General features: G+C 41.0%; 1 protein-coding gene across 1 annotated transcript in view; it reads right to left on the bottom strand.

The window, feature by feature from the left end:
• LOC135467958 (condensin complex subunit 2-like) overlaps positions 1-16,261 on the bottom strand; it is a 34,304-nt gene that overhangs the window by 9,316 nt on the left and 8,727 nt on the right. Inside the window, exons 9-16 of the mRNA XM_064745910.1 lie at positions 15,268-15,356; positions 14,792-14,957; positions 12,373-12,466; positions 11,472-11,599; positions 3,808-4,037; positions 1,015-1,116; positions 542-727; positions 110-217 (exon numbers count right to left, since the gene is read on the bottom strand). Of these exons, the coding sequence (XP_064601980.1) occupies positions 110-217; positions 542-727; positions 1,015-1,116; positions 3,808-4,037; positions 11,472-11,599; positions 12,373-12,466; positions 14,792-14,957; positions 15,268-15,356 (1,103 nt within the window). The remainder of the gene's footprint in view (positions 1-109; positions 218-541; positions 728-1,014; positions 1,117-3,807; positions 4,038-11,471; positions 11,600-12,372; positions 12,467-14,791; positions 14,958-15,267; positions 15,357-16,261) is intronic.

Raw genomic sequence — 16,261 nt, 5'->3', positions numbered from 1 at the left:
GTAATATTTTTGTCATCACTATGTTCTATGTCCCATGATGTGGATAAGAGTGTGTCATTAGCTATCAAGGCCCTCAGAGTTTCCATTCTGGTTAGCACAACGCCCTCACCTTGTCCTCTCTTTGGTCTGTGGTCAGGATACTCCATATAGCTGTCTTAAGCTTCTTCACATCCATCTTCTTGGCTGTCTTGGCATATCCAATCTCTATTTTCGCCACCTGAAAACACACAAAGGTTGATACACATACATGTATATATGCACACTTCAAACAATGCTCTATCCACATAACAATGTTTGAAAGTGAAGTCAGGCAGGGAATCTACTGACTTCACCAAACACAGACTGCTATAATATCATTCTGCGAAAACATCACACATTGTAGCACAGAAAAAAATCTATGGACAACTACAGGTACATTAAGTCTTCCTTTCTGAAGACTTAAGGCAACCACCAAAACAGAATCGGCAAGAACTTCTAAAACTGAAATACATGTACTGCAGTTCACCAGCAACAAGTGGGACGATCAATCATGACAACAAACCTTGCTCGGTTGAGCGACTAAATTCTCTCCTACCAGGAGGGTGCCATTTAGCGTGCCATTGAGATCCCCGATACTGTTCAGTGTGCTGTTTCGAGAATTAAACAGATCCTGGCTTAACTCCCCTGGGCCTGTCAGGTTAAAGCCTGTTCCATCTGCTTGGTCATCATCGTCGTCATCATCACACATCTACAAACAGCAATGTCAACAACGTCAACAGCAGGTCAAGTCATATGTATGTCACTGTATGTCTCATGATCATCACAAATTACAGAATTCTTGGAGACCGCCCCTCAAAGATTAAATAAATTTGTAACATCACATAACACACTGTATCTATTACAACAATATTTGGTATTACTGGTACCAAACCAAACGCTGGATCATACATGTACCGTAAATATTACTTTTGATTTTAAAACTTAACTTTTAAAACAGCTTTCTGAGATGAAGAAAACATGTAGAAGACAGCTTACATTGTCACCAGGGCAGTAGTTTTCTCTGTCATTGGCATTTTCATAATCATAGTTTTCTATGCCATCATCCACAGACTCCACAGCTGTTGACTGCCGGCGAACCTGAATCAAAATTCACATTTACAGTTACGGCTGAAACTGTACCAACAATCTAAACATCACAGTGGAGTAAACCACTCCCCTGATACAGCAAGAGACAGATTTAAGTCTGCCACCCTAGATGATAATGGTAGCTGAATCAACAATCTAAACATCACAGTGGAGTAAACCACTCCCCTGATACAGCAAGAGAAAGATTTGAGCCAGCGACACTAGATTATAATGGTGGCTGAATCAACAATCTAAACATCACAGTGGAGTAAACCACTCCCCTGATACAGCAAGAGAAAGATTCAAGTCGGCGACCCTAGATTATAATGGGAGCTGAATCAACAATCTAAACATCACAGTGGAGTAAACCACTCCCCTGATACAGCAAGAGAAAGATTTGAGCCAGCGACACTAGATTATAATGGTGGCTGAATCAACAATCTAAACATCACAGTGGAATAAACCACTCCCCTGATACAGCAAGAGAAAGATTCAAGTCGGCGACCCTAGATTATAATGGGAGCTGAATCAACAATCTAAACATCACAGTGGAGTAAACCACTCCCCTGATACAGCAAGAGAAAGATTTGAGCCAGCGACACTAGATTATAATGGTGGCTGAATCAACAATCTAAACATCACAGTGGAGTAAACCACTCCCCTGATACAGCAAGAGAAAGATTCAAGTCGGCGACCCTAGATTATAATGGGAGCTGAATCAACAATCTAAACATCACAGTGGAGTAAACCACTCCCCTGATACAGCAAGAGAAAGATTTGAGCCAGCGACACTAGATTATAATGGTGGCTGAATCAACAATCTAAACATCACAGTGGAATAAACCACTCCCCTGATACAGCAAGAGAAAGATTCAAGTCGGCGACCCTAGATTATAATGGGAGCTGAATCAACAATCTAAACATCACAGTGGAGTAAACCACTCCCCTGATACAGCAAGAGAAAGATTTGAGCCAGCGACACTAGATTATAATGGTGGCTGAATCAACAATCTAAACATCACAGTGGAGTAAACCACTCCCCTGATACAGCAAGAGAAAGATTCAAGTCGGCGACCCTAGATTATAATGGGAGCTGAATCAACAATCTAAACATCACAGTGGAGTAAACCACTCCCCTGATACAGCAAGAGAAAGATTTGAGCCAGCGACACTAGATTATAATGGTGGCTGAATCAACAATCTAAACATCACAGTGGAGTAAACCACTCCCCTGATACAGCAAGAGAAAGATTCAAGTCGGCGACCCTAGATTATAATGGGAGCTGAATCAACAATCTAAACATCACAGTGGAGTAAACCACTCCCCTGATACAGCAAGAGAAAGATTTGAGCCAGCGACACTAGATTATAATGGTGGCTGAATCAACAATCTAAACATCACAGTGGAGTAAACCACTCCCCTGATACAGCAAGAGAAAGATTCAAGTCGGCGACCCTAGATTATAATGGGAGCTGAATCAACAATCTAAACATCACAGTGGAGTAAACCACTCCCCTGATACAGCAAGACAGATCTGAGTCAGCGACCCTAGATTATAATGGTAGCTGAATCAACAATCTAAACATCACAGTGGAATAAACCACTCCCCTGATACAGCAAGAGAAAGATTTAAGTCGGCCACCCTAGATTATAATGGGAGCTGAATCAACAATCTAAACATCACAGTGGAGTAAACCACTCCCCTGATACAGCAAGACAGATCTGAGTCAGCGACTCTAGATTATAATGGGAGCTGAATCGACAATCCGAACATCACAGTGGGGTAAACCACTCCCCTGATACAGCAAGAGACAGATTTGAGCCGGCGACTCTAGATTATAATGGTAGCTAAATCAACAATCTGAACATCACAGTAGAGTAAACCACCCCCTGACACAGCAACAGCCAGATCTGAGTCGGCGACTCTAGATTATAATGGGAGCTGAATCGACAATCTGAACATCACAGTAGAGTAAATCACCCCCTGACACAGCAACAGCCAGATCTGAGTCGGCAACTCTAGATTATAATGGGAGCTGAATCGACAATCTGAACCTCACAATAGAGTAAACCACCCCCCTTACACAGCAACAGCCAGATCTGAGTCGGCGACTCTAGATTATAATGAGAGCTGAATCAATAATCTGAACATCGGTGTAGAGTGAGCCGGAGACCCTAGATTTATAATGGTAGCTGAAGTTAAAAACAAATATTGCTGTTATACCACAAACTTGTGCTCAGTTTCAGATGTCAGTATGCACGCTTCACACATCCTTGCCTGCACTCAGGAGCACTCTGCCCATGGTTTGTTTATACCATGTGCCAAAATAGTACGGTAACCTTGTCTGTTGTTACAATATGCTGTCAAGTATGATGTTTACTGTCAGTTTATGGTATCAAAGAACTGAAGGATGATGTGGTTCAAATGAACCAATGGTCACACAAAAGATGATCTTCAGACCGAATGTAATTTCTTCAATGCAGACATAAAAATTGACTAAATAAATGTTAACACATTCCAAATATTACTCACATTTTACCAGTGTTACCATCACATAATCTGTGCATTTTGAAAGTTCCGAAGTCACTCACAAATGAATATGAAAAATTACATTGTAAGGAGACAAATTTCCCAAATAAACACTGCTTTGATGTCCTTGTACAGCTTTTCCTCTGTACCAAGACTGATTAGTTCAACTCACCATAATTCTGGACTTTGTGAACAACTTCAGCAGGTTGTCCACATCGTAATGTAAATCCACAGGTAACATGGTGGTGGAGCTTTCATATTTCTTCACTGTAGCTTTGGTCAAAGTCTTTGCTTTGGACTGTTTGAATTCCTTTTCAAAATCAATTTCCTCATCATAGTTTAACTTGAACACTGGTTTTTTCTTACGTTGACTTTTCTCTGTCGTGTCCGTTAAGTTTGTGTCTGAAAAAACAAAACACAAAATGGACTTTATATAAACAGAATACATGTAGGTGGTTACCCCATTAAGTCCATTCCACATAGTAGTATAGAATACACAAGACACAGGACAGCTATGTGGTGGTAAACACAGCCACGTGTTAAACACTCAGTCTGGTCTCGGTAATAAAGAGTACATGTGACACTGTCTAAAAGTATTATCTGACAGAGAATGGACAACGCTCTAATGTATCCATGTACAGACATGAACGTCAGTTCACATGAGCGAGTGAGTGAGTGCTTAGGGTTTAACATCGTACTCAACAATTTTTCAGTCATATGACGACGAAGGAATCCTTAGGGTGCATGCACGTGTAATGTGCCTCCTTGTTGCAGGACGGATTTCCACTGCTCTTTTATCTAGTGCTGCTTCACTGAGACGACTTACCGAAGGCATGTAAGCTAGTGTATCCATGTACAGAAATGAACATGTACAGTCCACATGTATTTACACAATCAGTAACTCAGCGATGCTCAGTGTATCCATGTACAGACATGTACATACACAATCAGTAACTCTGCGATGCTCAGTGTATCTATGTACAGACATGAAAGTCAGTTCATATGTATCTACACAATCAGTAATTCAGCTATGCTCAGTGTATCCATGTACAGACATGAAAGTCAGTTCATATGTATCTACACCGTCAGTCACTCAGTGATGCTCAGTGTATCCATGTACAGACATGTATCCACACAATCATTAACTCAGCGATGCTCAGTGTATCCATGTACAGACATGTATCTACACAATCAGTAACTCAGCGATGCTCAGTGTATCCATGTACAGACATGAAAGTCAATTCACATGTATCTACACAATCAGTAACTCAGCGATGCTCAGTGTATCCATGTACAGACATGAAAGTCAGTCCACATGTATCTAGACCATCAGGAACTCAGCGATGCTCAGTGTATCCATGTACAGACATGAAAGTCAATTCACATGTATCTACACAATCAGTCACTCAGCGATGCTCAGTGTATCCATGTACAGACATGACAGTCAGTCCACATGTATCTAGACCATCAGGAACTCAGCGATGCTCAGTGTATCCATGCACAGACATGTACATACACAATCAGTAACTCAGCGATGCTCAGTGTATCCATGTACAGACATGAAAGTCAGTTCACATGTATCCACACAATCAGTAACTCAGCGATGCTCAGTGTATCCATGTACACACATGAAAGTCAGTCCACATGTATCTACACAATCAGTAACTCAGCGATGCTCAGTGTATCCATGTACAGACATGACAGTCAATTCACATGTATCTACACAATCAGTAACTCAGCGATGCTCAGTGTATCCATGTACAGACATGAAAGTCAGTCCACATGTATCTAGACCATCAGGAACTCAGCGATGCTCAGTGTATCCATGTACAGACATGTATCCACACAATCAGTAACTCTGCTATGCTCAGTGTATCCATGTACAGACATGACAGTCAATTCACATGTATCTACACAATCAGTAACTCAGTGATGCTCAGTGTATCCATGTACAGACATGAAAGTCAGTCCACATGTATCTAGACCATCAGGAACTCAGCGATGCTCAGTGTATCCATGCACAGACATGAAAGTCAGTCCACATGTATCTAGACCATCAGGAACTCAGCGATGCTCAGTGTATCCATGTACTAACATGAAAGTCAATTCACATGTATCTACACAATCAGTCACTCAGCGATGCTCAGTGTATCCATGTACAGACATGAAAGTCAGTTCACATGTATCCACACAATCAGTAACTCAGCGATGCTCAATGTATCCATGTGCAGACATGTATCTACACAATCAGTAACTCAGCGATGCTCAGTGTATCCATGTACAGACATGTACATACACAATCAGCAACTCAGCGATGCTCAGTGTATCTATGTACAGACATGTACATACACAATCAGTAACTCAGCAATGCTCAGTGTATCCATGTACAGGCATGAAAGTCAGTTCACACGTATCTACACCATCAGGAACTCAGCGATGCTCAATGTATCCATGTACAGACATGTATCTACACAATCAGTAATTCAGCTATGCTCAGTGTATCCATGTACAGACATGAAAGTCAGTTCATATGTATCTACACAATCAGTCACTCAGCGATGCTCAGTGTATCCATGTACAGACATGTATCCACACAATCAGTAACTCAGCGATGCTCAGTGTATCCATGTACAGACATGACAGTCAGTTCACATGTATCTACACAATCAGTCACTCAGCCATGCTCACTGTATCCATGTACAGACATGTATCTACACAATCAGTAATTCAGCTATGCTCAGTGTATCCATGTACAGACATGAAAGTCAGTTCATATGTATCTACACAATCAGTCACTCAGTGATGCTCAGTGTATCCATGTACAGAAATGTATCCACACAATCAGTAACTCTGCTATGCTCAGTGTATCCATGTACAGACATGACAGTCAATTCACATGTATCTACACAATCAGTAACTCAGCGATGCTCAGTGTATCCATGTACAGACATGAAAGTCAGTCCACATGTATCTAGACCATCAGGAACTCAGCGATGCTCAGTGTATCCATGTACAGACATGTACATACACAATCAGTAACTCTGCTATGCTCAGTGTATCCATGTACAAACATGACAGTCAGTTCACATGTATCCACACAATCAGTAACTCAGCGATGCTCAGTGTATCCATGTGCAGGCATGACAGTCAGTTCACATGTATCTACACAATCAGTAACTCAGCGATGCTCAGTGTATCCATGTACAGACATGAAAGTCAGTCCACATGTATCTAGACCATCAGGAACTCAGCGATGCTCAGTGTATCCATGTACAGACATGAAAGTCAGTCCACATGTATCCACACAATCAGTAACTCAGCGATGCTCAGTGTATCCATGTACAGACATGACAGTCAGTTCACATGTATCTACACAATCAGTCACTCAGCCATGCTCACTGTATCCATGTACAGACATGTATCTACACAATCAGTAATTCAGCTATGCTCAGTGTATCCATGTACAGACATGAAAGTCAGTTCATATGTATCTACACAATCAGTCACTCAGTGATGCTCAGTGTATCCATGTACAGACATGTATCCACACAATCAGTAACTCTGCTATGCTCAGTGTATCCATGTACAGACATGACAGTCAATTCACATGTATCTACACAATCAGTAACTCAGCGATGCTCAGTGTATCCATGTACAGACATGAAAGTCAGTCCACATGTATCTAGACCATCAGGAACTCAGCAATGCTCAGTGTATCCATGTACAGACATGTACATACACAATCAGTAACTCTGCTATGCTCAGTGTATCCATGTACAAACATGACAGTCAGTTCACATGTATCCACACAATCAGTAACTCAGCGATGCTCAGTGTATCCATGTGCAGGCATGACAGTCAGTTCACATGTATCTACACAATCAGTAACTCAGCGATGCTCAGTGTATCCATGTACAGACATGAAAGTCAGTCCACATGTATCTAGACCATCAGGAACTCAGCCATGCTCAGTGTATCCATGTACAGACATGTACATGCACAATCAGTAACTCTGCTATGCTCAGTGTATCCATGTACAAACATGACAGTCAGTTCACATGTATCCACACAATCAGTAACTCAGCGATGCTCAGTGTATCCATGTGCAGACATGTATCTACACAATCAGTAACTCAGCGATGCTCAGTGTATCCATGTACAGACATGTACATACACAATCAGCAACTCAGCGATGCTCAGTGTATCCATGTACAGACATGTACATACACAATCAGTAACTCAGCGATGCTCAGTGTATCCATGTACAGGCATGAAAGTCAGTTCACACGTATCTACACCATCAGGAACTCAGCGATGCTCAATGTATCCATGTACAGACATGTATCTACACAATCAGTAATTCAGCTATGCTCAGTGTATCCATGTACAGACATGAAAGTCAGTTCATATGTATCTACACAATCAGTCACTCAGCGATGCTCAGTGTATCCATGTACAGACATGTATCCACACAATCATTAACTCAGCGATGCTCAGTGTATCCATGTACAGACATGACAGTCAGTTCAAATGTATCTACACAATCAATAACTCAGCGATGCTCAGTGTATCCATGTACAGACATGAAAGTCAGTCACAATATTTGTGCTATGTCAGTCTATAAACTGGATCCTGTAAACACAAATATGGCAGTTGGAGTTGGAATTTATTCAATTTCCACTACAGTTTCATGCTTGTGTGGATTTACTAGTTATGACACATGGGAACACCAACCTGGAATTGATAGCTGAGATGACTGTGACTACAGACAGAAAAATTATTTGGTGACCTTCAATAGTATACTGAAGCCAGCAGGGGAAGTACAGAGGTGTTCAAGGTAAGCTTAGGGAACAAGACAGGGCTGTGATAGTATACATATTCACAGCCCTACAGAGCTGGTTATATGGAGGGATATGTGTCCGAGGTGAAAGTCCTGTGGGTAAGGAGGTAGTAAAACACCATTACTGGATCAAGACCTTCGCCCGCTTTGGTTTGCTCAGGCTGTTTTGCAGACAGGAAAAAGAGTAAGATCTAATGGACCACGAACGAAACCTATATCCCTCTTCAGAGCTTCTTTGTCTCACCATGACCTTTAAACCACCTCTACAATCCACATCCCTCTCCAATGATCCAGATCACACCATGTATTCTATATCTCATGATCCTAATGATCTATATCTCTCTCCATGTCACACCCATCTTATCCACACCCTATCCAGATCCCATCCATATCATCTACATTCTATCCCTGATCTATATCCCACCCATATGACCTATATCCTCTCCATGTCACACCCATCTTATTCACACCCTATCCTTGTCTACATCTCATCCATATGATCCAGATCCCATCCATATTATCTACATACTATCCCTGATCTATATTCCACCCATATGATCTATATCCCTCTCCATGTCACACCCATCTTATCCACACCCTATCCTGGTCTATATCTCATCTATATGATCCAGATCTCATCCATATTATCTACACTCTATCCCTGATCTATATCCCACCCATATGATCTATATCCCTCTCCATGTCACATCCATCTTATCCACACCCTATCCTGGTCTATATCTCATCCATATGATCCAGATCCCATCCATATTATCTACACTCTATCCCTGATCTATATCCCACCCATATGATCTATATCCCTCTCCATGTCACACCCATCTTATCCACACCCTATCCTGGTCTATATCTCATCTATATGATCCAGATCCCATCCATATTATCTACATTCTATCCCTGATCTATATCCCACCCATATGATCTATATCCCTCTCCATGTCACACCCATCTTATCCACACCCTATCCTGGTCTATATCTCATCCATATGATCCAGATCCCATCCATATTATCTACATTCTATCCCTGATCTATATCCCACCCATATGATCTATATCCCTCTCCATGTCACATCCATCTTATCCACACCCTGTCCTGGTCTATATCTCATCCATATGATCCAGATCCCATCCATATTATCTACATTCTATTCCTGATCTATATCCCACCCATATGATCTATATCCCTCTCCATGTCACATCCATCTTATCCACACCCTATCCTGGTCTATATCTCATCTATATGATCCAGATCCATCCATATTATCTCCATTCTATCCCTGATCTATATCACACCCATATGATCTATATCTGTCTCCATGTCACACCCATCTTATCCACACCCTATCCTGGTCTATATCTCATCTATATGATCCAGATCCCATCCATATTATCTACATTCTATCCCTGATCTATATCCCACCCATATGATCTATATCCCTCTCCATGTCACACCCATCTTATCCACACCCTATCCTGGTCTATATCTCATCCATATGATCCAGATCCCATCCATATTATCTACATTCTATCCCTGATCTATATCCCACCCATATGATCTATATCCCTCTCCATGTCACATCCATCTTATCCACACCCTGTCCTGGTCTATATCTCATCCATATGATCCAGATCCCATCCATATTATCTACATTCTATTCCTGATCTATATCCCACCCATATGATCTATATCCCTCTCCATGTCACATCCATCTTATCCACACCCTATCCTGGTCTATATCTCATCTATATGATCCAGATCCATCCATATTATCTCCATTCTATCCCTGATCTATATCACACCCATATGATCTATATCTGTCTCCATGTCACACGCATCTTATACACACCCTATCCTGATCTATATCTCATCCATTAGATCCAGATCCCATCCATTTTATTTATATCCTATCCCTGATCTATACCCCGCGCATATGATCTATATCCCTCTGCATGTCACATCCATCTTATCCACACCCTATCCTGGTCTATATCTCATCCATATGATCCAGATCCCATTCATATTATCTACATTCTATCCCTGATCTATATCCCACCCATATGATCTATATCCCTCTCCATGTCACACGCATCTTATACACACCCTATCCTGATCTATATCTCATCCATTTGATCCAGATCCCATCCATATTATTTATATCCTATCCCTGGTCTATACCCCACCCATATGATCTACATCCCTTTCCAATGATCCAGATCCCATCCATATTATTTATATCCTATCCCTGATCTATATCCCACGCATATGATCTATATATCTCTCCTGTGATTCAGATCCCATCCATATTATCTACATCCTATCCCTGATCTACATGTCCATCCAACCCATCTACACATCTCCCCAATGATCCAGATCCCATCCATATTATCTACACCTTATCCCTGATATATATATCCCACCTATATGATCTATATCCCTCTCTGATGATCCAGATCCTTCCTAGACTATCAACATCTGACACTTGATCGATTTCTCACTCGTATGATCTATATCTCACCCTAATGATCTATATCCTCTCCATGTCACACCCATCTTATCCACATCCTATTCCCGATCTATATCTCATCGATATGATCCAGATCCCATCAATATTATCTCCACCCTAGCCTTGATCTATATCTGACCCATATGATCTATATCCCTCCCCAATGATCCAGATCTCACCCATACTATCAACATCTGATACCTGACTTATATCCCTCACCAATTATCTAAATCCCACCAAAAACAAGACCTATATCCCTCTTCAATGATCCACCTCTATGATTTTATCCAACCAATATAGCCTATAGAATAGAGTATAAAGTTAGTCAACTGTAATCCCTTGTATTGCAGGAAATTCAAACTGTGCTCACTCTCGTCAGTTTCAGACACAATGTTTCTCTGTTTCTTTGGTCTATATGTATATATAAGTATGTTATACCCCAACATGTTGCAGGGGCAGAATAGTGAAGCGTACCTTTACACACAGGTCGGAGTCTCCAGTGGGAGGGACCAGCCCAGGTGTTAAGAAGGTTTGTGTTGAAGTAGGAGTAATCTGAGGGCTCTTCAGCTAGCACCTGTATCAGGGAGCCAAATGTACCACTCCTGTAACACAGAAAGACGATCACTTGTATCAGAGAAACAAATGTACCACTCTTGTAACAGAGAAAGATGATCACTTGTATCAGGGAGACAAATGTACCACTCCTGTAACACAGAAAGACGATCACTTGTATCATATCAGAGAACCAAATGTACCACTCTTGTAACAGAGAAAGATGATCACTTGTATCAGGGAGAGAAATGTACCACTCCTGTAACACAGAAAGACGATCACTTGTATCAGAGAACCAAATGTACCACTCTTGTAACAGAGAAAGATGATCACTTGTATCAGGGAGCCAAAAGTACCACTTCTGTAACAGAGAAAGATGATTACTTGCATCAGGGTGCCAAATGTACCACTCCTGTAACACAGAAAGATGATCACTTGCATCAGGGTGCCAAATGTACCACTCCTGTAACAGAGAAAGATGATTACTTGCATCAGGGTGCCAAATGTACCACTCCTGTAACACAGAAAGATGATTACTTGCATCATGGAGCCAAATGAACTACTCCTGTAACAGAGAAAGACGATCACTTGCATCAGGGTGCCAAATGTACCACTCTTGTAACAAAGAAAGATGATCACTTGCATCAGGGTGCCAAATGTACCACTCCTGTAACAGACAAAGATGACTACTTGCATAATGGCGCCAAACATACCACTCCTGTAACAGAGAAAAATGAATACTTGCATTACAGGAACAAACATACCACTCCCGTAACAGAGAAAGATGATTAAATAAAGAAATATTATACACACAAAGACTTACCCTATACTACTGAGGGTATTTCTTCCTACAGCTGCCTCCGTTCCATCCTGCACAAATATATGCTCTCTACTCTGAGCACTGTTATAATTGCCATCTGCAACAATAAACATTCAGGAAAAGTCAGCAGCTAATCTTTGTTACACCCTTGTTATAACAGTTACATGTACATCTAGACTAGAAGTTGAGATGATTTTACTGGGAGACCAGAGCACATGACTGGATCACACATGGACAGTCTGTGGAGGTCAGAGGACATAAGAGACAGTACTACTTTACATACGCAAACATACGCAAACATACGCAAACTTACGCGACATTTACCTTCCCACCAATAACATGGTACGTCAGTAACAAAAACTGCTGACATTTCTGCAGAGAAACACATGACATGCAACTACTATTGGGGAAAATATCCATGTGTGATATTTCTTAACTCAAGCCCCAAATCTCAACAAGTGTGGTGGTCCTGAGAAAAGTACTCAATCAAAAATGAGCGCAGTCTCAAGTGACATGACAGCCGACCTCGCACTGATAACACTGATAGCAGTATTTCTATGTCTATACACTGTTCCAACAATGGAACACAAAAATAAAATTTTTCAGTATTTGGATTGATCAAGGCCCAGTACCTTGAGAGCTACCTGCTTCAACTGCGATTTAAAGTATTCTTTTGATTGTTGGCTAACTTAACGTTGTCCCAAGATGACAGGGCTTCAGATTACACACCACATGTACTTTCCAATGCAATTGTTATGCTGAAAGTGCTCTTAGCCCAGCTCAAATTGAGTCAACAATAACCAGAGCCCTCTTATAAACAATAATAAATCTCTTGTTTTACATAAAGTTAAGTTTGCAAAATCAAATTCAACTGTATAACAGTCATGCAACTGAAAGTGAAACCAGTGCTTACAGAAGAAGACAGGAGTGTATACAATGTTGTTGTAACAGAAGTTCAGAAGTATTTTGTAATGGACATAAAAGTTTGACGGGCAAATTTCAGTCTTCCGGCAATCATCAAGTTATCCTGGTTCACCGGCACCATCACTACATTGTGCTATGTTAGCTGGGAGACACGCAGCCTGCAATCAAGCTACCCGAAAATTATATATGTGATTTAAAGAGCCATTTGGTTTCAAGAGCCATATGCCTAACAGCTTGACACTGCTCAAATGTCTCTGGGACAGTACTTCTGGTCAGTAAATAAATCCAACAAGAGGCCACCAGATGTCTTTAGAAATAAGTTTCTTAGACAGGGCTCACTGACACTGCCAGAACAGTGAACTCGCCAAGTGCGCCAATCTTGTCAAAGCTCACGTGGTAAGAAAAATGTTCACATGTTCAAAATTTACACATACTTTTCAAAATGTTGCATTTAAGTACAAAATTATTTCTAATGCTATAATTTATGACTGGCTTCACTAAAGCTGTCATCACTTCTGTTACAACAACACTGTATACACAACTCCTGTCTTCATCTGTAAGCACTGGTATCACTTTCCTTTTTTTTTTTTTTTTTTTTTTTTGATTGGTGTTTTACGCCGTACTCAAGAATATTTCACTTATACGATGGCGGCCAGCATTATGGTGGGTGGAAACCGGGCAGAGTTCGGGGGAAACCCACGACCATCCGCAGATTGCTGACAGACCTTCCCACTTACGGCCGGAGAGGAAGCCAGCATGAGCTGGACTTGAACTCACAGCAACCACATTGGTAAGAGGCTACTGGGTCATTACACTGCGCTAGCATGCTAACCGACTGAGCCACGGAGGCCCCGGTATCACTTTCAGCTGCATGACTGTTATACATGTAGCACTAGCAGAGCCAGTCAAAAACAACACTGTGCAGCCTGGTGTCATGTGATATAACACCAAAACACTCACTCGTGCTAAGTGGGTCAATTTTTAAAAATACATGTATCAATCTTTCGATGAAAACTTGTAGACAGAACTGGCAACCAAATTCTGTGACGGGCAACCTCTAAGAAAGGGCGAGGCTATGAATGTCAGGAAAACTCCTTAAAATTCAGCCCTGGCTGGTGGTATCTTTATATTCATCAAGATTGTCCAAGGTTCCTCCAGACTTTTCAATCCAAGATTTACAATCATTGTCCACAGGTTTTCATTCGCAAGTTGTCTTAGCTAGTCTGAGTGTAGGTGTGACTGAGTCTTTAAAGAAAAGTAAAACTAGTGTGATAACTCTCTGACAGTTACATGTAAGTTAGCCCACAAAGTGATTACTGGGCAATGAACAAGGCATGACAAATCAATCATGTGATGCAGCTAATGACCGATAGCTCTTTGTATGAGGTGACACCAACGGTGAGAATATTGCTGAGCTGCCTGGCTAATTTTTGTTCAGGCCAATCCTCTCATGTGCTCCTGCTTTGACTCCTACTCCTATGTAGGTAATTCTACATACCACCACAAATCTCCTCTGTGTCACTGAGTTCATGGTCCATGCCATCAGGGAAATCCTCTGCCCCTACAACCCCCTCATCCTCCACTGTGTCCTCTGGTAAAGGTTCCGGTTCGGCATTCAAGTCAAAGGCATGGTTGGATGGACCCAGTTTGTTCCCCAGGAAATCCTAAATAGTAGTAAAGTTTAATTTGTCTGAGCACTTTGACTAAATATGCATTTCTTTGCCAGATTTATGTGTCCTTAGATGTTTTGACTTCTGACATAGTTTATAGTAGCACTTGGACTGGTGCTCAATAGTTTCACCAGAACCTAGTGACATAGTAACACATTCATATTTGGAAAAAAGTAATATAATATAGCACCAATATCCAATATTTTCCTCAAATATTTCATTAAGATCAAGAATACTGAGTTAACATCATTGCCTCTATCCAAGCTTGAAGTTTTTTCAAACTCTTCAAATACCAACTGCACACCTGTTCACTGTGATCCCAGTCTGTGAACTTGAACTCGGAGAAAGCTTGACACACTTGTAGGCCCTGCAAGTCCACACCTTTAAATATATCTGAAACAGCATAAGCAAATTCAAAACATCACAGATATGCTCAGGGTGTTCAAAAAGGGAATGTAGCAGGTTGCAGACAGCTGCCTAGTGCCGTCCTTGAAGCTGTCTACTGACAGAGATGCTCTGATTATTTACTCAACAATAGTAATTGTGACATAATTAGTTTCTATTCAGCCGCCTACTTTTCAGCTCTGACCTCCTTCTCAAATTATAAATGAAAACCCTGTATGCTGCACTGTATTAGAAGTAGACAATATATGATGGAATAAAATGACGCTGATATTTTGTCTCAACACTTGGTGGGCACTGAAAGGATAGTCCTGTAACACACAGCCAACATTTCAATTCAAATGAGAGAGCAAAATCTAGGATCATAACACAAAAAAGCTATAAACAGAAATAAGAAAGCCAATGATTACGAATGCATAAATTGATGGTATTTGCTATCCACCGATAAATGTTTGAAACCTTTTAAATTTAATATGTGTCACAAAGCAGATTTATTTATCTGACTGGTCTTTTACGCAGCACTCAAGAATGAAAATTTAGGTTTTCACAAGCACCTTTGATTTCCGTCATAATAAATGCAATGCAAATTTAGACCTTTTCCTTCAGGTTTGGCTGGCACTATTGGTTTCTGTTGCACATACACTGTAAGTTTTCACTTGCAGCATTGATTTTCTGCAGAGTGTAAGCTTCAGGTTTTTTGCTTGCACTGCTGATTTCTGTCATGTTTGCACTTTATAGTTTTGCTAGCACTTTTGATTTATTTATTTATTTTCTTTGATTGGTGTTTTACGCCGTACTCAAGAATATTTCACTTATACGACGGCGGCCAGCATTATGGTGGGAGGAAACCGGGCACAGCCCTGGGGAAACCCACAACCATCCGCAGGTTGCTGACA

The sequence above is a fragment of the Liolophura sinensis genome, chromosome 6, assembly GCF_032854445.1.
Source record: "Liolophura sinensis isolate JHLJ2023 chromosome 6, CUHK_Ljap_v2, whole genome shotgun sequence".
In the NCBI taxonomy this organism is placed as follows: Eukaryota; Metazoa; Mollusca; class Polyplacophora; order Chitonida; family Chitonidae; genus Liolophura; species Liolophura sinensis.
The sequence above is the reverse complement of the archived record's forward strand: the minus strand, read 5'-3'. Positions and strand labels throughout refer to the sequence as shown.